Below are 27,940 nucleotides of genomic sequence, written 5' to 3'. Positions count from 1 at the left end.
CACACACACACACACACACACACACACACACACACACACACACACACACACACACAAGTTTATGAATGTCTTACCTGTGAGTAGTCAAAGTCAGAGAGAGGTGCTATGCTCTTGATGTATTCAATTCTGAATTGGTCCTCAGGGTTGGCTAGTGGGACTGGGGGTATTAAAGTGCTCATCGCGGACACTATTGTCTGCAAAGCACAAGTTGTGAGAGAAAAAAATAATAATAATACGGACATTAAACAGGATAAATGTAAAAAACAAAAATCAAAATATGTAAGCCTGCACAATAATCAGTAAAATGGAATTGCAAAGAGGCTTCAGAGTAACAACAATGACACTGAGACTGAAGTGATCGAGATGAAACTCACCACTATTGCATCCTTCACGTTTTTCCGAATGTCTTGGATTTTCTGTCTCTTTTCTCTGCATGGGGACAGAACAAATATATGAGGCTGAGGTTACCACAGATGACTAGTTATGGTAAAAGCAGGGTTAGCGGCAAGGTAGACTCTACTAAAAAAAAAGAAGGAAAAAAAAGAGAAGATTTTGCAACACAGTACAGGTGTAGTACAGGATTAGGGTGAGTGAAAGCATTTGTTGCACGGTAGACTTGCCCCTTCCTCATTCTGTGATGACAAAAATCCCAATTTATGCCTGATACCCACTAAAACCTGCCATGTCCTTGTTTAATCATTTGAATTGAAATGCACAGGAGACTTTTATGGAGTTACAGCACTCTGCCATGCACTGAGCCTGTTATAGACCACTGGTAAAATCAATGGCAGGCAAGGCCTTGCAGCAAAACAAATCATCAATAGGCCCGTGTCGATCACAACCTTTTCACCCTCTCATGTGAAACAGGAAACAGAGAATTATTTGGCACCGGTCCTCACACATGCATAAATGTGACCGTGCATGTATATTTAAGGCGGAGGGGACAAGGGAGTAAGAAATATTAGCTGCTTTGCATGGGATAGTGGGCCCAACAGGCGCTGCAGTGCCTGGAGAGAATGCATTCACGGGATACATAACATTCTGGCATCGACAGTTTTACTCATGAAGGAGAAAGTAATAAAATACATATACATTATGTATACATTATATATATATACATATACATATATATATATATATATATATATATATATATATATATATACATACATACATACATACATACATACATACATACATATATATAAATATATATAAATATATATATATATATATATATATATATATATATATATATATAAATATAAATATAAATATAAATGTGTGTGTGTACACACACACACACACACACACACACACACACACACACACACACACACACACACACACACACACACACACACACACACACGCAGATCTGTCATGGCTAAAGGCCCATTTATGCTCGGCACTCACTCTGCGTTGAAGCCATTGACGTGTAGGATCCTCATCTGCTTCACAATGGTGCTTTTTCCGGACTCTCCCGCACCTTCGAAAACACACCACAAATACATGCGAACATCAACCATATGTACACGAGCAGGATCGAGCTGTTTTTAAACAAGCGCTTTTGGTAAAAAACAAAAATCAAAAAAAAAAACGAAGGCAGCTTTTTCCCCACCACCATCGTTATTGAAAGGCTCAGGAGCTCCCATCAATATCCACCCCCGTGACATATTATTGCAAGCGCTGTCAAATAGGGCTACGTGTTCGGTAAACGGAAAGGGATTACGGTTAGCTTACATTTTCCAGACAAGCATCACATCTAAAAAGCAACCTTACCCAGTAATAAGAGCCTGTGCGTGGCTTTGTACGCCTGCCGTTCCTTTTGCAACTGTTTCTCGATCTTTTTATTAGCCTCTCGTTGTGCCTTTTCGTCGATGCGTTGATCTTCAGTCTTGCTGTTGCCCAAACAACCCATCTTCCGTCGCCCTAGCCCCCTTCCTTGTGGAATCGTAAAAATCTATATAGAACGAAGCCCGGGATGGTACCGAGTGTTTAGAAAAACGAAACAAGAATGACCCTAATGAAGAGTAAAAATAAAAAAAGGGTTTCAAAAATCTCTGCGAGGCTTCCCTGTCGGAGGCAGGAATAGGCTCCCCGTTACAATTCCGCTTTAGCCGCAGCCGACCGTCATCCAAACCGTTTGCTAGTTTACGGAGCAGCGAGGAACGGCGACGCGGTTCTGCCCAAAGATAGCCAAAAATGCTAATAAATAAAGCGAGAGACGGACAGAGGGGGTCTTTAATTTGTAGGGAATCCAGTCGACTGTTCCTATCGCGACTCCAAGCCCCTCTCTTCTGTCAGTATTTTTTTTTTTCTATCAGTATTTCTGTCTCTTTAACTCAGCACTGCCTCTCTCTGTGGCACCAGGAAGTAGCCGTGGACCGTGGAGGTGGAAAACAAACCTGCGTTAAACTGTAACGTGAACAAGCCGCACTGATAGAGCATTTTATAACTCGAGACGGGGGGCCGATTCCCGATTTTAGTCCGTCGCTGTCCTGCTATCAAACTAATCGGCGGAGGGGTGGAGAGCCGAACGCTTCTCTGCCGCCGTCCAGAGGGGCTGGGTCTCTTCTTCTAGCTGTTGGCTCTCTAGTCGGAGGTGGCCATGACCCAAACTGGCAACCCATTTTGCCGCGCGCGCACACACCGTGTGTGTGTGTGTGTGTGTGTGTGTGTGTGTGTGTGTGTGTGTGTGTGTGTGTGTGTGTGTGTGTGTGTGAGAGAGAGAGAGAGAGAGAGAGACATGACTTCTACTATCTTTGTCGTTTGTGCACCACAGGACTGAGGGTCAGCGAACTGGTCAAGACCGCCACAACAAAGCAGAAGAGCGAGAGACGCAATCTGCAGCTCCTCATAAACGTTTGTTTCGAAACCAAGACAATTCTGAGCAACAACAACAACAATCAGCAAGATGGTCCTTTCTACACAATTCAACGAAATACAATGGGAGTAGAATTTCTAAAAGCTTAACATGGAGAAACTATTACCCATGGCAATGCTTTCTTGAATGGACGGACATGTTCTAGCTAGCTGTAAAGTAGTAACATTGTAAAGTGCAAGAAGCACGGTTTATGTCAGACAGGGAAATCAACAACATCAGGTTTTTAAAAAATAGTGTTAAAATATGCATACAACGTGGTTACCCTTTTCAGTGTAGAACAAAACAGTATTTTACTCAGTATTTTTTTCACCATATCTTTTTTTTTTTTTCTTTTTTTACCATCATTTCTAATTTAATCAATTTAATCACTGCCCTCAGCATCTAGCATACTGGTACATACATCAAATCAACAGAATAGTTTTACACTCTTTCCTACACTATGAATACTTCTCTTGAATTAAAGTAGTCTGCCAAGTGCTAATCGTCGTTTAACCAATGTTAAATAAACGTTCAGAAGACATTTAATATTTTGGTAATTGTGCAGAGAGAAAAAACCTTATAGTTCACATGGACAAGTGCTAATGCCCATGAAATGCACTCACCAAATTTAGATTTAGAATAAATAAATAAAAAAATCTAAAGAAACTACAATGTGTTTTGTTTTATTGATCTTAAGGTAATCTTACGGACTTGTTTTAAACTGATGCTAATAATTGCTCATCATGCTAACATGTTATGCACTATGCAGGGATTGCAGTGAATATAGTGACTTCTCATGGTGAGTGATTCCCTTTGGTGGCTGTCATCGGCACATTATTGATAACCAAAAAAACTACGCTGAAAACAAGTAAATCAAGTGGGTGCAAGTTAATTTGAAGTGCCACTTGATTGAGTGAAAAAGTTAGAATCAATTATTCAGCCCTGATGTTTTTGGCAGTACTGTCATATGTCTTTTAGCGACACATAAAACAGAATCCTGTGGATTGTCTGTAAAACGTTTGTTTTACTTGTAATCCCGCTTTTGTGAGCACATTTTTTTCTTTTGCGTAATAAAGCATCTAATTTCAAACCTTTCTGTCAAAATTCACAAGAAGCTACCAACCGAAAGAGCTAATTCATTTAACTTATCAGTGACTTGTCAACACTCCTCTAACTGCTCACTGTCTAACCAATGAATGAATGCTCCACATTTAATAGTACACTGTTCTGTGGTGACACTTCTTATTGCATCTCTAAATATGACATCACGACAGCACCAAAGTAAGCACCATTATTAATTTGTGAAGAAAGGAAGGGAGTAAAATTTCTGTCTGTTGTTAACATTATCCGACATTTATGTTTAGCTCGACCTCCTCATCATAAAGCTAAACGGGGCAGTGGGTGTTTGATATGCTTTGGCTGTGGCTGGCCAGCAGTGAACTTTACATTTAGTCTGTTTGTGGTGTTTGTAGTTTGAGTAGCTGTTAGATTTGCCTATTAATGTCTCCATCTGCTCTGTGAGAGAGGGAGGGCAGCCCTTTGGACACAAGAGCACTTGGCACTCAAGTCTTACTGCTGCACTAATGCTATCATGAACAATATTGTTAAGGAGGAATGTACAATAAAACAACATGAAACAATTTCTAAGAAGACTCAATAAGTAAAACAGAAAAAAAATATCTATGTGAATCAAATTAAGTAACAGGAAAATAAGAGTTAAAAAGGCATTATGTTTAAGGGTGTGATAAGGTAGAGGATAAAAGTGTAACTTATTATTTAAATTATGAACACTGAAGCAGGTGCTATTAATGGCTACTCAATTATTATTATTATTTTATCCTATTATCCTTTCATTTGATGTTGGAAGTTCATTAAAAAAGGAAAGTAATATAATTTATTTGACTTTATAAAGGTGCCAACTTTGTGGTTTAGCAGTGTTTTCAGATCTCTTCATCTCTTTCTAATTTAAATGATGGTCCAAAATTTGTTGTTTAACAAAGGCTGTAAATGTTCTTTTTTGCTTGCCAGGCTCATTGTGGAAGTGCTCAATGAACGAATACTTGTGAAACACCAAAAAATGAGTGAGCTGTTAATACCTCAATCATTTAAGTACAATGTAAATATTTGTTTTGTGAGGTGTGGAAAGTGCATTAAAGTTTGTGCAGCATGCAAATTACACAACGGACGCCTGAACTTCACCTTAAGTGGTGTTAAAATACTACCACCCCTTCCGCCTCCACCCTCAGTGAAGAGGAAAAGAAACAGTGCTGTCTTCCCACCTCTGAAAGCAAGGTCAAAACAAGGGACTGGCCCACATCACTCTCTAGTGGCCAGAGGCAGCACAGCATTTTAGCTGGTGCCAGACGCATTTAAATAAGGCTGAATCTGGTTTCTTATTTTGTTTATCACCTTATTAAGGACCCATTGCTCGACATGTGCAGTTATTCTTGCCTTTCGGATTTTTTTAATTGAATGTCTCAAGTTTAACAACACAAGGTTTGAAAGCTTGTGTATATGTTCACTTTAAACATGTATTTAATGTTTAACTTTCAGGCAGTACAACAAAAAGTATGAGCACACTATGAACTGAAGGAGAGAAGAATAATACTTATATAATAATTTTTGTCAAAAATTAGATGTCTCTTTTTTTCTCTCCCTCTCTCCTTTCATTCAGCAGTAAACCAATATATATTAATAAAAAAATGTTTTGTTTTGTTTTTTAAAGTAAACTATGCCTTATCTCCTCTGGTTAGCTGAGTTGATTGGAGGAGGAGGAGGAGGGCCTGTGAGTGCGGGTGGGTAAACTCCAGTGGCGGGTCATGCATTTCACGCCTGGGCCATCAGTGATGTCATATTAGTCCACTCGAAATTAATACACCTCATACTACCCTCAAAACACTTAAACATTACATCACCTTCATAGAGGTGACTTAGTCAAGCAAAACATAGAGCATTAGAATAATAATTGAGACTAAGCCGGTCAAAACCTACAAACAAAAGGTGATTTTAAGAGATTCATTAACAGTTTTCATAAGTGCGCCAACAGTACACTGTGAGTTTAAATTCTTGTCCAAACTGTGCATTGTCACCGATTCATATGAGAGACCAAAGAGACGATAATGATAAAAAAATGATTAAACAATTGAACATGTTGGCGCAGCAACTGCTGCTACATTTGGAATTGCAGGGGATTTGGCAAATAAATCTTATATTCTTCTTCAAACATTGTAGGTTCGCTGTGGTGGCAACTGGAACTCCAGGTTAAGTTAAGTCCGTCAGGTTCTCAGGGCTTATCCAATCACAGGACGCGTACGTGTGAAGTTTAGCGTAAAGCCAGCTAGCTGGCCTTGGCATCGCAGACTCAAGATCTGATTGGCTATCGCAACTAACTGCACTCCATTCACTTGCAGCAGACAGGAGCCAGCCTGCTGTCAGTCCTGCTGGCCAAAGGCAGATTTCATAGAACCTGACAACACAAGCAAACTGAAATATGATTGGATAAAAACTCTATTGTATTATACAACAATAGAAGCAATGCGACCGGGTGGATGTTATATGATGTGAAAAGAACAGACTATGGAGAATAACTTCATCATATTCCCCTAATATTCCCGTAGTATTTTCCCATAAATATTATCATACTTACGGGAAAATGTACTTTTCTAAGTATGGTTAGGCCAGCAGAGAAGGTCTAGGTGGTGGCCCACCTGGTGGCCCACCACTGGTAGACTCCTTCTCTCCCAGACTCTTAACCCTGGCAGAGAGGGAGACTAAGGAATTGTCTTTGAAAATGGGGAAATTGTTGATTTTTGCATTGGTGAATTTGATGCTGACAAAAAGACAGACTGTTGAGACTGTTCAGTTTGAGAGAGTTGTTGGAGAACCTCAATTGAATTTCCTGTTGGCAGCCAGAAAGGGTGGTCGGTGGGAGGGTTTAGGTGGCTTTGGTGGGTAAGTAGAGCTGGGTGTCATCTGCATAACATTGAAACTGGCAGATGTTGCCAAGAGGGAGGAGGCAGATGGTGAGCAGTTGCGGCCCGAGGACAGAACTTTGGGAAACACCGGAATGTAAAGGGAATAGATGGGAGGTTAATGATTTTAATTCAAAAAACCTCAGTTCGTAATTATGGTAAACACCACACAACAATCACAACAAAACAAATAAACATATCAGACATCAAATTAATATTATTTCAAGAACACAGACGTGAACATAGCTCATTGGGAAGACCATCACACATGGATTTACATTCATTTATTACAAGTAAATTATTGTACAAATTTATGTTAAAAGTATTACAATTATTTATTATGAATTAATTTATTCAATCAATTCAATATCGGTGGGCACAGAGAGTGGTTTTGTTGAAATATATTCTTCCAGTAATGTTTGGAAGTGATTTTTTTTTTTGTATTTTTAAAAGTGTATGTTCAGACTGAAAAGTGACTTTAAATGTGTTTGTATCTTTTGTAGAGTAAATCTGCCTTCAGTTGTGCCTTGTGTTACATTTATGTTTAACCAATTTCAAAGAGAAACATTTATACAATACTCTTGGCAGTTAAATTCACTATTAATTTCCTAAGAAAAATAAGCAAATAGGCACAATCATGAATTCTTATCATTTGTATCATAAACCTTCTAAAAATGTATAATATTTCTATCCTTTTAAGTGTGCAGACGGTAAATTGACCATTTCTCAACAAACACTTATCAATTCGCAAGTGTGAATTCCCACAGAGGTAGAGGCTATGTGTGGGGACCATGGTGAAAGACTCCTTGTCATTTTAACACAAAAGTAGCCAACAATTCAGGGCTTGGATTTGAGTTCAGTGTCATAACAGAGCATTTTCAGGGGGAGAATGTCACGGTGTCCTGGACCACATATGCTTGAACTCCATCTAACGGTGTTTTTCCTGATAGCCTTGAAGTCACATCTGGAAGTTCAATGCCAACTGTGTTATAAAAATGCCTGCTTGTAATAAATGTGTTAGAACTCCAAATGCAAGATTCAATGTGACCATTGAGTAAAGGTTGTGCATTACACAGTTTATGAGACACGTCATCTGTCCATTGCGTCATTAGCAACTGACAGTGGTGCAAGACACAATCATTTGAGCATGAAAGCACAAGAAATATTGTGCAGATAAACTTTGCACACAATTGGAAGCTGGACTGGAACTGGAAGACTTTTGCTGACACAAAACACAAATTCTAAAAAATAATGCACTGAGGACTGGCTCAGCATAATTAATAACAAACACTTTGTAGGAGCTGTGTACTTACATTTCAGTGCAACTTTTGACATGATTGATAACAATTTACAAAAATAGTAGTTTTGTTGCAACTGCAGTGCTTGGTAATGGTTTGTCACAGGCCAAATCAGTTAATTGTGGAAATCCACAAGGAAGTTGTCTAAGTCCACTGAATATTTACTTTATATTTACTAATGATCCACGGTAAATCTGATGATTTGAGAACGTACACAGTGGATTCATTTAGGAGCATCTTAAATAAGGAATGGCAGTAAGTATTGGAATAAATAAACAAATTAGTTCTTCAAGTCTCTTCATATAATTTTGGACAAATAAAATTCTGATGAATGAGCCAAAACAGAAATATGTGAATGAGGTGGTAGTTTCTTAAAATGTTCAAGAAACCAAACATCAGGGGATGATGTAAACAATTTGTGGTACAACACATTGACAAAGTGGTAAATGAAATGGATGGAGCCTCATTTGGAGATACTCTATTTTTTAGTTTGAATGTATTGAGAAATTACTTTACATTAAAAGACTTATTTTATTTTGCTACATTATGTAAACAAATTGCTAAAACTAAAACACCATGCTTTCAATGTTGTTCATACAGGAAAACTGTCATTAAAAAAATATAAAACTGACCTGGTTAAAAGTAAAGAACAAATGTACTCTTTGGTCTTTGCTTAATTTTCATATATATATATATATATATATATATATATCAAATTATTACATTCAGTGACTAAACTGCCAAGAACACTATATGAAGGTTTCTCTTTTAGACCGTTTAAACATGAATCTAACACAAGGCATGGTACTGAAGACATATTTACTTTACCAAAGGCGAAAACAAACAAGCTGAAAAGTACTGTGACGTATAGAGGCCTATGGAATGCGCTGACTGAACATATAATTTCAGAAAATAACAACATTACTGTAGGAACATATTTCAACAAAACTACTCTCTGTGTTCACTGATGTTAAATTGGTGTAATCTTTTGTGATGATTAAATATATTACATACTTATGTAATCAATCAAGTAGTTTCATTATGCTTACATACATATTCTATTCATTGTAAAATACAGTTGTTGGGTCAATATATGTGCATCCACAGTTTATGATCTGACCAATGAGCTATGTTTACCTCTGTATTCTGGAAATAGTGTTAGTCTGAACTCGGTATGTTGTTTTGTTTTGTTGTGATTGTTGTGTGGGGTAACTGTACTTAAGTACTGCAGTTAGTTTACTTAAAACATTAACCTCTCATCTATTCCCTCTACATTCAGGGCTGTGTCCTAAGGTCTCTACAGTGCATCATCTACCTCCTCCATCTTGGCAAAATGTTCAGTGTTAGACAGATGATATCCAGCTCTACCTATCCACCAAACCCACCTATTCCCTCCCACTCACCGCCTTTCTGATTAGATTAGATTCAGATTTTTTAGATAATTGCACTTGTTTATTCACACTCACACTATCGCACCCCTTTATTTTCTGTGTGTGTGTGTGCGCGCGCTCGCTCGCCTTTAGGGTCAAGAGGCCAACCATCAAAATGTTTGACAGAGAGGGTATTATTCATCTGTCTACCATTCATCTGTGGTATTATTCATCTGACTGTAAGACAGGGGATTTTTCCTCCATGAGCCTCCATGATTGAGCTTGTGTAGAACTGATTTTGGAGCCCCTTTGGAGAAATTTGGTACCATCATACTGTCACTGTCTATACTGCCCAGAAGGTTCCACCACCCACTCTCTAGAAACTCATTTGAACCTAGCTGAAATCCAGGATGCAGGGCAACAAAGTAAATGATTGTGTTTTCTATATGTGATTTATTGTTCAACAGCATGAAGGTGAAAATGTATTGGGGAAACACAGTAAACTTAACTAGTTTGAATGCAGATAGTCCATTAGTCTTCCTGATACTATTACAGTAAGCTACTGCTAACTTCTTTCTTACTCTGTGATAGCAATATTGCGGCGAAAGCTGAGGATAACAATGTTGTCTAATCATAAACATTGGTGCTGGGGGTAAACTTGGTAAGGTTTTTTTCAAGAAGCTGAGATTTTTATGCATTTATTTTGATCTGAAAATAAATACATTAACATGGGTAAACAAAATGGTTTGGCCACCCGTACATTGTATAATATATAGCTGCAATTAAACTAGCCTTTCTTAACCACTACAGTGTAACACTAATTTGCCTCATTTGAAATGCCAAACTAAAAAGCTCTGTTGCAAGCTCAATCAGTATTACAATAAAAGTAGATAACTAACTGGATCAAAAATCACGTCATCACGCCTTTCCCTTGGCTTGAATGCTTTGTTCCTTGCTCATCTTCCTTTTTCTTCACACCTGCCACAGAATCATGGTTGATCAGTTCCGCCATAACCACAAAATGACAAAAAATATGTCATGCTTCCAACCAAACTGGCTTTATGCAACTAGCATCCAAGAGATGTGCCTGGTGTGTTGTGACTGCAGACTAGAAAGTCGCACTGGAGTTCTACAAGGCTTATTGTTGTTTTGCCTGCTTTGCTAAGTGGTGCTAAGCAGAGCAAAATGTTTTGTGCAGGCTGCCTTAAAAATGTTGCGGTGTGTGGCCCTGTCCGGGTCATAGCCATGTAGAGCACAATACAGTAATATTTGATTCACTTAGGTTGGCCCTCATCCGCTATTATAGGTAACATATGAGGCATCACAACACTGCTAGGGTATTTTATAACCACTGAAAATGTTGCTCATAGTAACTTTAAAAGTTCAGTGGTAAAAAAAAACAAAAACAAAACTTATTTAAAGCTAAACGTTTCTGTGTGTCTTTAAACACAGCTGGACAAGGGAAGCATTAAACTAAATCATTTTGATATTTATAGGGAGCTGTTATCTTTCATAATTAATGTTTCTGTCAGTGTCTGTGCATGTGCAGTGTTAGGAAACCTTTTCAGATCCTCTCCTTATGTAAATAGAGCAATGTAACAAGCTAAAAATAACCAACTACAAGTAAATTCTGTTTTTAAAATCTGACAAAGATGTTTTCACTATTTGCAGACAGATAGTGAGGCCTGAGCTGAGAAACAGCAAGCAAACAGCCATTTGATTCCAACAGCGTGACGGCGTAAGGACCTTAAGCATAGCTGCTAATCACCGGCTCTGACATTTTGGGAATGTTTCTAAAGCTTGGAAAATTAACTGCATCTAAATTGAAATAGTAACATGCAATATTTGATTTAGATCAGAACTAACCGGGAAGTATTACAGGGGATCAGACGATATCATGCTTTTCAAAGACTTCTTTTTGTGTGTTTATCTTCTACACGTATTTACTTGCCCAGATTATAACTCAAGCACTTGCTGTAAAAACAGGGCACCTGTCCAAATCATATCCACCTAAAATTAGCCTCCCTTATTTTTCCCACTGTTTTTTTGGAAGCCAGAAAGAATTTTATGGCTCTATTCTTTCGAGGGGAGAGAGTGTGGGTTGGGGGGGGGCGGTTTGGGAAATAACAACTGTACAAAGTAAAACCTCGAGAGCAAACAATGGTCCTATATCCCACTGGTGAGTTTACTTTGATCCAGCTGATGCAAATATGAAGACAACTCACGCTGCCTTGCAATCAGTATCATAAATATGACAACAATTCATCCTCAGCGCCATGTGTTGAGCCACGACACAAACTCGGAACTCTGTGCACCCGGTAGAAAAGTTCAGCAGTGGTCAATGATAAAACCCGCTCGGGCAGAAGCAAAGTTCACTTGAGTCTGCTTGTGTTCAGCAGGGACAGCACACAGGGATGTGCGTTTATCCGTGCACTTCTGTGGTTGAGTAAGCCTTTCCAAACTATGGCCGCGTGAGAAGGACAGAGAAAAACAAAAACGCCACTTCTCAGTAGCTATTTATTGGCCTCTATACCTTGTTTATGTGATTGTTTCTGACAAGCACGCTATGTTGCTAGCAGCCTGTTATTCAGGCTCTTGAAGGTTGATAAGATATGAAAAAGCCAGTTTAGGACAGCTAAGAAAAGCTGGAGAAGATATTATCGAGGGCATGTGCAGAATCTGATCCAAGAAACCCAACAATAAAGTTACTTCCTTTGCAGGAAATAGTAGGAAGTTGCCTTCCTGCTGTTGCCAGCACTGTTTTCCAGGCTTCATATGCTACTGCATAAATGGTAAAGGAAATCCAGAAAAGGAATTAAGGCAGTTTCAATCAACCTGCTGGACAAATATATTTCATGTCATTATTTTTGTTTTTTGATTATTTTTTTTTGCCTGTAAATAAACAAATCCAATCTGTTTTCATATGAGGTGTTAAATTAAGAGAGCTGAGGTAGCTTGACATTTATCTCTGTTCAGTCACATCTGATTTACTTTTAGAATAAAAAGCCTATCGATCAATGAAGTATTCAATTCAGTACATATTTTTTTGCTTTTTCGTCAGTCAGAATCCCCCAGTGACTAATATTAAAGAGAAAAGCAGTGATGTTTTTTTCATTTAGAAATTATGAAATTAAAATGTATGCTAAAGATGCATCCTGGCTGTCATTTTAGTTCTGAAAAAAAATTTCTTTGCAAAAGTCTGCTGCAGCTCAGCCCTGTTAGATTGTTTTAAAAAGTTCAACAAGGCCACTTGGAACTGGCCACATTGGATTTATGATGCTTTGCCGTTTATTGCACCTGATTTGAATTGGAGCCTTAACACCCTAACAGATATTTATGTAAGAAGTTTGACTCAATATTTGCTTTTATTAGCTGTTGCTTTTATTCACTAAAAAGCTGTTCTGGATCCAGTTGAGAGCAGCATGATGTGATGAACCTTTTTATATGAGTTTTGGTAATCTATCCAAAAATCCAAAATGTAAACCATGAGAGTTTTATGATGGCCAAAAGCAAAACTAATGAACTTGTTTAGTTGATGGGCAACAATGAAACTGCGCTCCAGCTGCAGCACACACTCAATGTGGCAGGTAATTTAGGATAATCCTTATGCTAAGGCCACTAAACACCTGCAGCAGAAACAAACAGATAAAGTGACCCAGATTAGCTAGTGTTCCTTGCCTTGAAATGTAACACTTTTTGAAAGGTGTCCACTTTCAGAGGAACAGAAGCCGACTGAAGCCTCTGGCGTGCAACCAGAGTCCTTCTGAAAACCTGGAGGGTGTAACGTCTCGAAGGCCCAGAAAAAAAAAAAACCCAACACAGATGAATCTTGTGCTGCAGCTCCAAGGTGTTTTAGGACAAATACCTTTATGAATAACAGTGGCACCACAGTGGTGAAGAGAGCTTTCCAAACCCAAATGATGTGCTGCAATCACAGTATATCACAGGTCATAGGCACCGTATAGCCTTCAGCAATGGTTTGCGGAAGAACCTGTGACAATACACTGTGTGTGACTTCATTAGGAAGAGCCAGTTCTTCCTGTGCAGGATTACCAAGAGTTGTTTACACAGGAAATTAAACCAGTTTGCCATTTATTACACAGAGTAACAGAGCTTGTAACAAACACTTGTGAGGGAAAGTGCAAATAGTATGGCATCAAGACTGATTGCCATTTTTTTTAATCCTAAAGAAAATGGCACTGGTGGTTACTGGGTGTGTGTAAAATATGATTAACAAAAAAAAAGAAAAGAAGAAGAAACGAAAGACACATTTACTACAAAAAGTGGCAGGAAGTGAGTGTAACACCTGACTATACAGTGAATGAATGGAGCAGAGTCCATAACTATTATAACTAAGTTCACTTCAAGACTGATGGGAGAAAAAAATGAGCAGCTGAGGGAAACATTATTCTTGTCATAACAAGCTGACCACTCGCACAGTGTTTGCAGTTTGTTGTTAGTCCAAACTTAGAATGAGAACATTAAGTTGCTTTGTGGATCAATTTATCTACTCAGTGGGGGGGACAAGACCCCGCTGCCCATGGAATACTGACACGTTAGGTGTCACGTGTTGATGGAACTTTACTCGTCATATTTGCCGTAATTGTTGAAAATCATTGTAAAAGTGCAAGAATCAAAAGGCTGTTTTGCATTTGTCCCTGAGTACACCACAGACAAAGGTCCTACAATATAGAATGCTGTGGATAAAATATATTTTGCAAACACCATATAGAGATACACACAACATTGTCTTTTAACAATGGGTCAGCATCCCTATTATTTCGCAGTAGAATGCCTACATATGAAAAAATGAAACAGTCCAGAATTTTTGTCAGTGATCTCAAAATAATGTTTTCAATACCCCCAAAGTGTCCATTGTTTGAATAGTGAAGTGAACCACACTACACTGTCTTTTGGAGCAAATTTATGTCCGTGTGTATCCGCAGATGCACTCGCGGCATCCTTCTATAAATACTGACTACAACACAACACTCCACAGGGATTTAAAGCTCGCCATGTAGGTCTCTATATCACAGTGCACTGAGGCACAGTTAACGTCCAACACAAGTGTACGGCTCAGCTTCACTTCCACTGTTGACAGTGGCATCCGATCCTTCCTACATCACACTTCTGATTCTTCTTCTTTTTTTTTTTTTTTTTTTTTTTAAATTGATTTATTCACGTCTGTGAAGGATAGAACCCTCACATCGCACGTGCTTTCTTTTGTCTCGCAGGTGCACACGCGCGCGCACACACGAAGATAAGATTTCGAATTGCTGTTCAAACCGTGTAGCCCCCACCGTCCCTTGTATTCTACTCTGCACAAGAACCCCAATGCTGAGGATGAACATGGCCGAGTGGCCCTGGAACAAGTTCCGCGCTCCACCGGTGCACCGCTCTCTGTTTTAATTGGCTCCTCGCTACTATCGAGGAGCCTGGATGCGAGAGGACAGCAGCTAGACGTCCATCTCCATCATTTGTCATTGACAGCCCAGGGGGATGGGGGGGGGTTCGTCTTCACAGCCGAGCCGACAGATGTGGCAACAGGCCTCGCTGGGGCTAGTGCTTTCTCTGGGAAGGCGAAGCGCGCTTGGTGTCTCTTAACAGTAATGATGTGAATCACAATCATAAACATCAAAACAAGCACAAAGGAGGGGTCTGGCCGGTTGCACCTACCGAGCAGCAGCAGTCGATGCGTCTGTTTGTACTCCCGCTTGAGCTCCTTCAGCACCCTGTCAATGTTCTTGCTGACTTTCTTCGCCTCCTTCTCGGCCTCCTTCTCCTCCACCAGCAATTTATCCCAGTTTTTCTGCTTCTGGGTGCTCGTCTTCTGGAGCAGCTGCAGGCGCCTGCCGCGCTCCTTCCCGGTCCCCTTGCCGCCTCCTCCGCCGCCACCGCCGCCACCTCCTCCTCCGTTCTGTATCAGTACACCGTCGGTACCTGTGTCTCCGCGGCGGTGCTCTCCGGCCGACAGCCTCGCAGGGTCCCCAGGGCGCACCGGGGCCCCGCCGCCGCGTAGCGACGAGCTCTCCCCGCATCCCCCGGCGTCCTCCTGACGAGCTCCCCCGGCGCGGGCTGCGTCCGGAGGCTGGTCCGAGTCCGAGGTAGCGTTGGAGATAGAGCCGCTCAGGTCCCCGAAGAGCCGGGGACGCAAACTGTAGCACAGCCCCATGTTGTAAGCAATATCTTGTCGGTGAATGTGATTTCTCATAAATTAAAAATGTGGCAAATTAAAAATAAAAAAAACGCCGACGCGCCGCGGGGCCCTAACGAGCCATCGTGACGTCGGCGTCTCCGCAGGACGATTTAGGTCCGAATCCGAGGCGAAAACGTGAATGAATTATGCTCCGACATTGCTATATGTCATTTTGCATTTTCCCCCAGTCAGCCTTCGCTTCGTAGTTCGTGGATCACCTGATCCTTTAGTGGACACTGCGGGTCCATCTTACCGTAAGTAACCAAAAACGCGATGTTGGGAAGAAACGGCGGCTATCCGCGGCGCAGACGGCCCACAATCCCGCTGCACAGCTGTTAGGTGCAATGCGCGCTCACGTCACGCTACTACATGATGGCCATTTCGAGAATGCTGCTCATGATTTTCATTCCTCACATTTCATGCCTGCATGTCTAAAGACACCTACTGCACTGGAGATAGCAGAGCGTCCCTTTATGGTCAGACACAAGGCTCGAGGCTCCTTCTCTGGCGAGCACACTCGCTGGCATAAAAGGTCCTGTGGTCACATGATTTCTTTGACTATGTCCCTCAGTGTCCACTTACTGCGCCTCCAATCTTGAAATTAGAGAGGTTTCAAGACTGTATAGGTTGACCTAAAGACAGTGGGGGAGCCAGAAAATCTTCCTTGGTGTGGCCACGGGGTGAGATCATGACTCATATAGGGGGCGGCAATAAGTAGAAATAACTAATTACTGTTTTTATTATTCTAAATTGTCACTAGTTTTTCTCATTTATGAAATGTTTTCAGGGTGACCTCAAAACAGTGTGCCTGTCACCATTCCCATGAATTACAGAACAGCAAATCTTCACAATGTTCATATTAATAATAATAAACCTCTGTCAGCTTGCTCTTATTGTCCTACAATTAGGGTTTGTGTTAAATTAAATTTCTTCTTTGAGTGTCTTGTTTGCACAAATAACAAAATCCATACCAATCATCAAGTCATAACTACATTATACATATTACACGCATTAAAAAAGATGCTGTACATCAATCAGCAAAGATATGAGTTGAGATGCTCCTAAATTGGAGGTTTTAATTAACTGGCACAGATGTCTCATGCCCCTAAATAGTGCAAGAAGTATATGGAAGTGACCTAATGTTTGGTAGTAGCCCGGCAACCCTTAAATACAATAAGCATCAGCATAGCTCAACATTCAGTGTTTAAACACCTTTCTTTTGGACAGGTCTTACAGCTTTTATACACATTTTTGTTGAGTCTTAAACTTGGTAACTCTGTGCAACATGACCAATTTGTTGTTTCTGAGTCTTAATCTTAGTTTTAAGGTGCATTAAGCAGGATCAAGTTCCTTTGATTCTCATTGCAAATAAAAAGGAAGGTATTTCACTACAAAATGGATATTCACAGCATCAACTCTTTATTTATACTGCAAGATTAGCTGTGCATTATCTGTGGAAAAATATGCTAATTACAACCACAGCTACCAAAATTAACTTGTAGACCAGCTCTGTAAAAAGCAGATAACTTGAGTTCACAGAGTGGAACTCTGGAGCATGGATCCACCGCTTTAAAAGACCTTCAAAAACATCACAAACATTCAGGCAGGACACACTGAGATTCCACTCGCAGCAAAGACTGCAAACATCGCCCTCACTGGGAAATGTTAAATATTGCTCAATCTTGTCAATGTGTCCACAACTTTTCCTCTTTGTATTTCTTAGGTAATAACCTGAATACGTTTTTTAAATAGGCAGAGGCATGTCTTTTCAGATGTATATTTTTTATTTATATAGGTCAACGTAAACACAAGAAGTTTGGCCTGTCTAGCCTATCACACCATAACACAGAAATAGGGCTATTTAGGGATGGGTTTTTTTAACTCCTCCACATTATTCACATTCTGTTACTTTTTAAACAGTATTAGTTGAATGTTGTTTCTTACATGAAAGGAATGTTTTTAATTTTTTTTGTTTGATTGGAATGAAGGTCTGTCATATAGTCATGAAATCCGTACATACAGACAGAAAAAGTATATTTACATATTTTCACGATAGACGTGGTCTTCTTTGAATTCCATACAGCAGCCTCACCAGCATCAGTCCACTAAAAAGAAAAGCATTTACATATTATTGTCTTTGATTCTTCCAAAAAGCTAGCAAAAGTGTGCAACAAAGGGGGGACACTTCTAAAAACTTTCCATAAAACAGTATCAAAGTGTTTGTAAAATCTGCATGTTACCTTACAAGAGTCATGAGGCCAGCTGGCATGAACTTTCCTGAGTTAAGAAATCTCAGTCCCATCACTACAGTGAGAGTTCCAGACGTTCCTACATTAGAGGAGGAGCAGTTGACACCATTTAGAGTGTAAAAGTCTGTTGTTGTACCATGACACTTTAAACGGCATTGCTGTTCACCTAGAGACAGCCAGACATTCTTGGGATTTTGAGATGCCAGATAAGCGCCGACTGCAGCCAGCAGCCCAAAGAAGAGCCCAGCAGCCAGCGAGGTGACACTCCCTGTGAGGTAACATTTCATTTCAAATTTTAGTATGAACATCAGAGTGGATTTTTTTTTTTTTTTTTTTTAAAAAGAAGAATTGTGACAGATTCTCTTTAAGGTAGCTAGATAGCTGCTTTTCACACCTGATGCTAATTACTTCTACTGCTTCCAGTAAAAATGTGCCTTAAGATTAAATACACTTTAACATAACAGCAATGACTTATCACAGCTTCATGAATAAAACTGGTAAGATGTGTTTTTTTCTGTGCTGATTAAACATCAATCTGTTCTCAAATCTGCATCTTTGTAACATTGTTATGACAGGTGTAATTAATAATTATTAATAATTATTAATAATTATGTATTGGTTGCCCGCCCGGCACCCTCTTATGAGAACACACCCAGCTTCCTAGCAGCAGTTCACACACTGCAATGCTTCTTGCCTGACTATCACACGCCAACTATCTCCCCTGCTCAGCATATTTTCAAAATGACAAAACGAGACCAAATGAGCAACGACAACCGTTTTGGATGAGGCGAGAAAGAGAAAAGAGGGTTGCTCAAGCAAGGGACTGAGGAGGTGCGTTCATCTTTAAGAGGTTACCAGGCAGGTCAAGTCACATAGCGCAGTCCTCTACCAAGCCAGATGGGGGCGATGTGTCAACGGCAGGAGCGTCATTCTCTATGTTTGAAGCCAATAATAATGTTTTAAACTATTGTGTTAAAGGTGGAAAATTATATAGATGCTTAAAGGTAAACCAAATATATCAACGTTTAAAATTTAAGAGAATTAAAGTGACAGAAAACTGCGCAATTGAAGAAATCATTAAAAGTTCTCCCCAAAGCATGCACTTAACAAGATGAATTTGTTTTACTACGCTTTGGCATCGACATGTTGGTTGCATTAATGTCACTCGAAAATGTGCAAATCACCATCCACACTGAATATGAAATTTGACCATTAGTGTGACTGTGACTACACAGGTTACTTCCGGGGGCTCCAACTTCTTCAAGTTACTCTCTTTACTTTAAATCGTCTCATTAACTGCTTGCACTTTAGCTATATGACTCATATCACTACATCAATTAAATACCACACTCTGCATTTTGTGTTATCTGTTTTAATATTAATTCAAGGAAGCCATCCAAATCGTGCTAAACGTGTCGTCTCCTACCTGCTTTCGCGTAGCCCATCACTCCTCCAGCGGACACCAGCAGAGCATAGCTGAAGCCAACCCAGTCCACAGCCATGGCCACTAGCATACATACAACAAAAACTCAACTAGTCGACAGATAACACGTTGATTCAACATATTGTTCGACAATGAGTCTTTATATCCGTACCTGAGTTGAGGCGATAACTTCCGTAAATAGACCTAGACTTCCTTTCTCTAAAGTCTTTCAGAATAAAAGTATATTTGTTTTGGGGTTTGTTTATTGTTTGTTTGTTATTAACTGGAAGACGTGGTTGCGCGAAGTGTACCCCTTGTCCAATTAAGGATCCTGATCCAGTATAGCTGTCTTTTTTGGACTGTGGTCAAACTTTTTATGTGTACCCAAGGAAGAACGCTATAAGATTCCTCCATTATTCCGGACTTTCATTAATTTTGCTTTTCTATGGTGGCCGAAACATCTTTCCTTTCCAGCTTAACCCTCAAAGCAGTATGTTGAGAACAGATGCTGCTGGCCTTAGTAGAAAATGTAGCTCCTCCTTGTGGCTCAACAACGTCTCTACAGCAACATACAAATTCGTCATGAATGGAAATAAGTTTGCTTCCTGCTGCAGCTCATCTGTGAAGTGTAACTAGTCCTATTGACCTTGACTCTACTCAAGTGACACTGTCACTCTAGTCTATTTACAGAATTACACACAAACGAATAGTACACATACAATAAGTCAGGAATAACGTTTTTTTTTTTTTATTCCTGCCATTTAATTTTTCAACATTAATTTGACAGAAAACACACAAAAAACTGTATTGAGGCTCAAGGCAAATATAAATGTAAATAGTCGACATTTTTTAAAAAAGTCAGTGAGTTATAAAACATTTTTTAAGTTTATTTTCCACCATCCTTTTTTTTCTTCTTCTTAGGTTTGCTCTCATCCTCCAAAATGACTTCCTCTGCGATCCGGACCCTCTTCGTCTTTAAAAGCTCCTGACCAAGTTCTGTGGACACATGATGAGAGCACGTAGTTGTCAGAGACACAATTTTTTTTTAAAACCAATAGGACTTTGTGGGAGAAAGCGGTATCATATACTGTGCAACACTAAAGAACAACTGCTCCACAAGAGGCACGCATTACATCTTTTTAAATCAGCCTCTAAAGTCACTGAACCACACCTTTAGATGTTGTTGCCTCTGCAGATGACTCCTTGGTGAGGGCTGATGAAGGCAGTGATGTAGGTCTCCACAGTGAGAGGCAGGTCAATCTGGCAGATGTATTCACTTCTCCGAGCAAAGTGGGAGTTTCCACCTTCTGTCGTTGACAAGGAATACATTTGTTAGCATAAAAACAGTGCTGAAGATGATATCTTATAGCAACCTTGTTACCTCACCTTATTTGATTGTAATTGTATTATTCTATGAATTCTGCTTAGAAAATGTAAAAGGTTTGGAGTGAACCTGACCTTTTGTTGAGCGGTTTCAAGAAACTATTTTCTACAAAATGAAAAGCGTACCACAGCGGAAGGAAATGTGCATCTTCACATAAATGAGTAGAGCAGTTTAATGTCACTTTTGTTGTAATGCCAGCTTTCCTAGACTGCAAACCTTTCACATGTGAGTGTGAGAATGTTTCCTTCCCACTAGGGATAAGAAAAGGCAACAGATACTGAAGTCTCTACAGCCTAGATAGCAGGATTACCAGCAAATGTTAAATGTGTATGTCACACTGAAGTGCTTATAGAAGACATGCCTCCTTTAGACTAAGCTTCCACATTTTGATGAATCCGTCATTTGACGCCGTCACCAATACACAGTGATCCTCCATCAAAAAGCTGTCGACTCCTTTCACCCTGCAATCAAACAATAATGTAGTGAGTGCACCCATGTTAAAGTCACACCAGATGACATGGAAGATGTTTGAGGAAATAAGTCAATTCACCTGGTTTCATGTGCTTTGAACTCACAGAGCAATTTCCCTTCTCCCAAATCACACAACCTCACAAATTCATCATCTCCTGCAACGGCTAACATGGAATTCTGAAAATAAGCAGAAAACAAAAACATTTAAGTTTAACTTCTTTCAATGAAATGACAAAAACATTTTCAACACAAAATTTTTATACGTTTTTGTCAGAGTATCACTGAGATAAAAAGAACTCACGTTTAAAAAATTCACAGATGAGATCCTCTTGGGGTTTTTAATTGTTCTTGTTACTGTTGCCGTCTCCAGGTCATAGATGTCCACTGTGTCATTCACAACAACAACATATTTGTCTCCCTCTGGAGACCATCTCACAATGTGTGCATCTGTCAGAGGCATGGGCAAAACAAGATGAGGATTAAGGGCATTTTATTGATAATGTTAGAACATAACAATCACAATCAAAGATGAGGCATACTCTGTTTGATGTTCTTGATGAATGCCGATCTCCCATTTATCAAATTCCATGTTCTGAAAAGAGAAAGAAAATGCACTAATCGATTTTGATATCCTGCTTTGGCACTTAACTTTTCACTAAAGCTGAATTTCACCTGAGAGTCTTATCTGTCCCCACTGTGAGTGCAAGTTTCCCAGATGGGTGGACGGACAGGGACATAACAGGGCCTCTGCAGTATTAGAGAGAATTAGGCAGGCAATCTTTCAAGCAAGACAATAATCACATGAACACAACACTGCTTCTGCAACATCTCGCTTTGTGTATCTTACTTGTGGGCTGGGATGGATTTTAGACACTCCCACTTCTTTGTGCTCCACACACAGAGGAGTCCGTCATCTCCTCCACTTAGCAAATGAGATGACCCATAAAACTCCAGGCAGTTAATGGTGCCTTTTAAAAAACAGTTGCGTTTGAGTTAGTTGTGCAGACTTAACGTGATGTCTTTCACTCCTCTGTGAGGTCACAGGAAAAAATGTAAAGCTGGTTCATAACTATTTATACTGATGGTTTAAAAAGTGTAAATCACAACAACAATGAAAACACATTTCTAAAGATAGATAATTAATCTCTCTATAGTGCTCGTCTAATGTAAAATCAGGTATTTTCGGATGCCATATCACCCTGAACTACAGTATATTACACATGGAACCTGTTGAGTGTTGTAAATCAGAGGATCTGCTCAAATGTGCTAACCGTCATGATGCAGCAAAGAGCCATGTTCGATTTTCTTCTTCATGTCATACAGCTGTATGGTCTCATCTTTGCTTCCTGTGACGACAAACCTCTCACTGGCTGCCACAGTTGTTATGGAGGCTGTGTGGGCATGATGTGTGAAGTCGGCTATGGCTGTCCACTCCTGAATGATAAACAAAGATACAAGGTGGCTACACAAAAAAAGTACATGGGAGCACATGGGAGAGGACTAGTTAAACGGACCGAAAACAGAGTGAAGTTACCCCCTAACTAGGTTGAATAACTGTTGGTCACTGCAAATCCAGAAAAGATCAAACCTCCTAAATCATCTTTTTTATGTCACTGACAATCCCGGGGTCAGTGAACAAAACATATACTAGACACTTATAGAGTAAAATGACACCCCCACAATGTACCTTCTCGTCGGTTTTCACCCTGTAACCAAAGGTAACTTGTTCGTAGCTCCCAGCAACCAGCTCCAGCACAGCAGCCATGCTGCCACTTCTCGAGGAAACAGTGGTCTAAGCTAGACAGCTAGTTAGCTTCTAACTGGATATCTCTTACTTTTTTACTGTAGGGGGGGATCCTCGGTGGAAACAGGCCCTGCCTAAACAATCACCGAGTCCTGCAAAACACACGTTAATTTAAAACAGCTTGTCTGTACTTAAATTAGAAATCTCTCCAATACTCCAGATCAACTGAAACACTAACGCGTGCGGCTGTTGCGCTTGCGCACTAAACAGCTTCCGCCATGCGAGAGGATCGCTGTTTTCAAAATAAGAGACAGACCTAACTGCGCTGCACTAAGCTTACCGTGGAACAGAGGGCGTGGTGTGGCGGCTGTCCTCTCCGTTATTGTCTTACATTTAATGAATCAAATGACATGCTAATACATTTAGTATGCGATCGTATGTTAGTGGAACGCGTGTGCATTTTTTTATGTGCATGTTACAGTAGAAAAGTCTTGAATTAACTGTTTGGAGTGAACGAAATATGGCACTCCCACATTTATTGCAGGAATCCTGATTGTAAAACTTTATTGTCTGACCTCTCTTTGAAGTGGTGTGTCTTTCGTTTACAAACACTTGTTAAGGTAAAAGGTAAAAACCGACTTTACTATTAACATAACATAACATAACATAACATAACATAACATAACATAACATAGCATAACATAACATAACATAACATAACATAGCATAACATAACATAACATAACGGGAAAAGGCAGAACCCGCCCTCTCATGACAGTATGGAGGGTGCGGGTTATTTCTCAGTTTCTAATTGGTTGCTTCCAACTGTCCACAGTCTGTAGCAGTTTGTCGAGAGGATGTCAAGTCACTGAGTTTTACTCCGCCCGACCAGAGACATGTCGAGAAGGTAAGAGCTCAAAGTTTCAATTCAATTGAAATAAATGCGTATCTTTTGCTGTAGGCGCGTCTCCTTTACTTTCAGTGATTGCAGAAAGTCATTAGAAATACTGTAGTTTATTTAAGCTTCTTTGTTTTACTCTCTGTTGTTTGAAGCGTTGTTTTACTGACGTGGAAAACTCGTATGCGTCATCTTTTCCTGTCTTTTCATTTGCGAACACACACACAGTAAGCGTCTTTCCTTCGAGGAGAACCAGCTGTTTGCAGCGAAAATTGCACGTTTGCGCTGGAGATGTTTGTGAACGCAGCTGCGTATGGCAGTCATTAGTGGGCAGAATTATACAACAGAACCAACAGCACATGACTTGGCTCCAAAAAGCCTGTTGTTATTAAGCAACAGGCGTGTGCAACGTGTGATTTTTTATTTTCTTCCATGACACATTTGAGAACAGAGAAGTTCTGTATCCCAATATCTTCTTCCTGTATTTGCCTCTTACTCATCTTTATTGCCACTCAACCCACATAGCTTATAAACAGACAGGAATCTGTCCGTTTTTGTCAGAGATGTTAAATACTATACAATACAGAGAATATGAGATTGTGGATATAAAATAGAGACCTTTAAACGTCAACTAAAATCTAATGATATAGTTTTATTATTCTCATGTTATGCCTGCAAACATGTCATATTGGCCTTGGGGCACAACAACAAGCTCCTAAACAAGAGGGTTCTGGTCTCCTCTTGCAACCCTATACAGTGGAATTTCTTTTGGTTTTGTGTTTTGAAAGAGACAACCCGACTCCAAAAAAAAATGGACCCCCTTCCACTCCACAGACTTAAGCAAGAATCTATTTAAAAAAATCTACAAAGGTTCAAGATGTTTTACTATCTTTCGCATGCGTACACATGAAACTCAATATGTGTTCAGGACCATTTGTGCATAATTAAAACAATCTATAGTGGCTCATATAATGACAATTAAGAATACAAAACAATATGACTTGGTCAATGATGGTTTGAAGGTTTCCAAAATGCATTGTTTGATTGATTCATCAGTAATGACAAAATGAAACCTCTGTCTGTCTGTCTGTCTGTCTGTCTGTCTGTCTGTCTGTCTGTCTGTCGGGCAGGCAAGCAATTTCCCTGTAAATCACACCACAATTTTATTATTTCCGACTATATAATATAAAGCCGCTGTACACAGTGTTCAAATGAGAAAGATAGCTGTCAGCTCTGTTTTCTCAAAAAATAAATAAATATATAAAATAAAATAAAAAATAAAAAATGAACAGAGCACCCTCTTGTGTTTGTGTACCCTTTCAAACTTGACTCTTTTGCTTGCTGTCTGTGGCTTTTATCAGTCAGCAGGCAAGCAAGGAGCTCACCGAGGTGCTCAACCAACTCTGGAATCTGGACAGCAACCGTCTCAAGCCAGGGACTGATTACACTATCTCTCTCCAGGTTTGTGTCTCACAATGTTGTTAAGGTGTGCTACCTTATAACACCTGTATGATATAAAGCCTCATCTAAGCTCTGATATATGTCATAGCCTGTGAAATTATCCATGTTACATTTAAATGACAATAACTTCCTCTGCAGATTCAATCAATCTGTGCATAATTAATCAAGTGTTGATAAAGGGCACATATTTTTTTGTCTCTGTGTTATCTTATAATGATTCTGTTCTATTTATTGTTGTCTTCTTTGCTGTATGTTGTTAGTTTGTAATTGTGGTTGATTGTTTCATGTTTCTGCTGCATGTAAAATGATTGCCCCTTGGGGATAATAAAGACTCTTCCTTGAATCCTTGATTGAAATTAAAGGAACTCATACCAATGCCTCCAGCAATTATCAGAGCCAGCGGGGAATGTTTTTTTCCTCAATTTTAACATGTATTCAGTTTAAATGCAGAAGTGAAAAAGTTATTTTGGAGATTGTGCAAGGAATTCAAACTGCTATGAGTTAGTCATTTTTCAGTGTCAATATGCAAATGTGTGTGTGTACATTTATTTTAGGGGAAGGCAGGCTATGTGGCTCAAGGCAGTAATTACGCCAGAGACAGGGCCCGGGCTCCACTCTTCTCATATGTCAATGAAGACAAACTCAAGGGTATTGAGACATACGCACGTAAGTAGCGAAATGTGTTATTTTTATGTTATTATTCTTTTTTTTTTTTTTTTAACCAACAAAATCTTTTATTTTCAGATTTCATAAACTTGCTGGACAACTATGAATCGTCCACCGGTGTGTCTGAGACAGTGACGGCAGAAGAGCTACAAGAGAACAGACTCTTTATTGATGCCATAATGGAGACAGATTTGATGAAGGTGCATAAGCAGCATTACTAACCAACAAACCACCTTGCACAGCAGCTGTTTTCTCTCCTGGTTATCCCAGAATATGCTGAGAGAATTCAGTGAGGATTTAAAATGTGATTGTCGGAATTGACTGTAGAAAATCGGGCATCGGCCTTATGCTACAATGTTGCACTATTCTACTGAGACGTACATATAACACCTATTGCCATGTTGAAACAACCTAGAGAATTTAGGCTATTTGCATATTTGAAATTCCTCCATCCTGGCACACTAGCAAAAGCATGCTTCATGATAAGAAGGATCTAGTTCTCACCAATGTATGATATTAATCAAAGTGCAAATCACTCAAAGTATGTTAGAACTACAGCTATTACTATTAAGAATGCACCATAAGGATTTATAAGTAATTGCAATTAATTGTATTAAATAAGTAACAAGTAAAGATATTCAGATATGATGATATTGTGAGCTTAACTTTTAAAGTACACCAGAAGGGCTTTTATTGTGACAGGAGAGAGGAGACCAAATCTGTGTGTAGCTGCAGCTCAATATACAGAGCCAAACATGTCACCTTGTTTAGGCTGTTTTGTTCCTTACAGAGTGCTCACAAGTATCTGGTCAGAAAAGGACAGTCGCCTTCAGACACTGCACAGTTCAAGAGACAGCTGTATGATATCTGGTTCCGCCTCTACCACCGGGACAGGAGCGGAGGGTGAGTTTTACAATAAGAAGAGGGAGAGCTGTTGTAAATATGCACAAGAAACGGAAATGTTTGTGGAAATTTTGTGATTCAGCCACTTCTAGAACAAGGATTTGTAAAATAGATCAGTATGTTTGACCGTACATACATATGCTGGGGCATGCTAAAAAAAAAGTAATTGATGGTATATGTCGAGGATCAATCAGTCTTTTTAAAAATATATGCTTTTGTTTAATCACAGGGAGGACTCCTGTGGATTTGAACATGTCTTTGTGGGAGAAACCAAGCATGGTCAGGAGGTCATGGGTTTGCATAATTGGGTCCAGTTTTATCTGCAGGAAAAACACAACCATGTGGACTACAAGGGCTACAAAGCGAGAGACAATAAAGACAGTGTAAGGAAACAGGGTGTCGATGTAATAAATACTGAACTCTCCTGTGTAAACAGTAACTTGATGTTGAAAGAATTTGTGGTTTTATTAATTTCCAATTTTCTTTTCAAACTATAGCCAGACGAAGACGACCATGTCCTGAACCTGCAGTTCAGTTGGAAAGGCTTGGTAAAGCCAGTCGGGGGCTCCTTCATAGGTGTCAGTCCAGAGTTTGAGGTTGCCATCTTCACCATCATCTTCCTCATGTCCAATGAGAAGATGACGTCTGTGGTGGTGAAGGTGGACGAGTATGTGCTGGAGTTGGTCGTTTATCGACACGGCCGATTTATTGGCACATCCTACCCCAAACTGCTCAGCAGCAACAACAGGGATCTGTAATCATTTACCACCTTTTCCCTTGCTGAAACATTTCACATTATTTACATTTAACATTACATAAAACTTACATTTAACACAAAGCCTTTTTGTTAATATTTGGTCATTGGGTCAAACACTTGTGTATGAGTCAGTATTTCTTGCACTAAAACATCAGGCTTAAACAATTTTATGAGATTTTTGCTATAACCCACCTGATTTCGGTTTATATAATAAATGTATGTGAATGCTGTAATATTTTTTCTGTTATTCTGTCTAAAGAAATAAAGAAATGTTGGCATCGTT

The 27,940-nt window shown here is 39.5% G+C and overlaps 4 protein-coding genes across 6 annotated transcripts in view; 1 reads left to right on the top strand and 3 right to left on the bottom strand.

The window, feature by feature from the left end:
• The window catches only part of LOC142885354 (guanine nucleotide-binding protein G(olf) subunit alpha), a 47,359-nt gene extending 31,463 nt beyond the window's left edge, over positions 1-15,896 (bottom strand). For 2 of the 3 annotated variants that reach the window (XR_012926280.1, XM_076021736.1), the window contains exons 1-4: positions 15,182-15,896; positions 1,417-1,489; positions 375-429; positions 75-194 (exon numbers count right to left, since the gene is read on the bottom strand). Coding sequence is in view for 2 of the 3 variants with exons in the window: in XM_076021736.1 (XP_075877851.1) it covers positions 75-194; positions 375-429; positions 1,417-1,489; positions 15,182-15,716 (783 nt within the window). In the remaining variant the exon portion in view is untranslated. Of the gene's footprint in view, positions 1-74; positions 195-374; positions 430-1,416; positions 1,490-1,782; positions 2,601-15,181 lie in introns of those variants that run through there. The other variant, XM_076021737.1, reaches the window with a different exon arrangement.
• Positions 15,897-17,466: 1,570 nt separating this feature from the next.
• On the bottom strand, positions 17,467-19,539 carry LOC142885353 (transmembrane protein 14C-like). The gene is made up of 4 exons (XM_076021735.1): positions 19,377-19,539; positions 18,117-18,218; positions 17,942-18,029; positions 17,467-17,806 (listed from the first exon to the last, which is right to left on the bottom strand). Exons 1-4 carry the CDS (start codon positions 19,462-19,464, stop codon positions 17,749-17,751), a joined length of 336 nt encoding a protein of 111 aa, XP_075877850.1. The 5' UTR covers positions 19,465-19,539; the 3' UTR covers positions 17,467-17,748.
• A 544-nt stretch (positions 19,540-20,083) lies between these two features.
• pak1ip1 (PAK1 interacting protein 1) lies at positions 20,084-23,251 on the bottom strand. The gene is made up of 10 exons (XM_076021732.1): positions 22,916-23,251; positions 22,500-22,662; positions 22,076-22,196; positions 21,901-21,975; positions 21,768-21,820; positions 21,530-21,675; positions 21,308-21,405; positions 21,119-21,218; positions 20,545-20,680; positions 20,084-20,369 (listed from the first exon to the last, which is right to left on the bottom strand). The coding sequence occupies exons 1-10, from the start codon at positions 22,991-22,993 to the stop codon at positions 20,260-20,262; spliced, it is 1,080 nt and encodes a 359-aa protein (XP_075877847.1). The 5' UTR covers positions 22,994-23,251; the 3' UTR covers positions 20,084-20,259.
• Positions 23,252-23,795: 544 nt separating this feature from the next.
• LOC142885352 (uridylate-specific endoribonuclease C) lies at positions 23,796-27,940 on the top strand. Its single transcript, XM_076021733.1, has 7 exons — positions 23,796-23,879; positions 25,232-25,331; positions 25,886-25,997; positions 26,076-26,197; positions 26,788-26,900; positions 27,130-27,283; positions 27,398-27,940. The coding sequence occupies exons 1-7, from the start codon at positions 23,869-23,871 to the stop codon at positions 27,656-27,658; spliced, it is 873 nt and encodes a 290-aa protein (XP_075877848.1). The 5' UTR covers positions 23,796-23,868; the 3' UTR covers positions 27,659-27,940.

Source organism: Nelusetta ayraudi, unplaced genomic scaffold, assembly GCF_046127955.1.
Source record: "Nelusetta ayraudi isolate G7.1 ecotype Tasmania unplaced genomic scaffold, CSIRO-AGI_Nayr_v1 ptg000011l, whole genome shotgun sequence".
NCBI classification, from domain to species: Eukaryota; Metazoa; Chordata; class Actinopteri; order Tetraodontiformes; family Monacanthidae; genus Nelusetta; species Nelusetta ayraudi.
The sequence above is the reverse complement of the archived record's forward strand: the minus strand, read 5'-3'. Positions and strand labels throughout refer to the sequence as shown.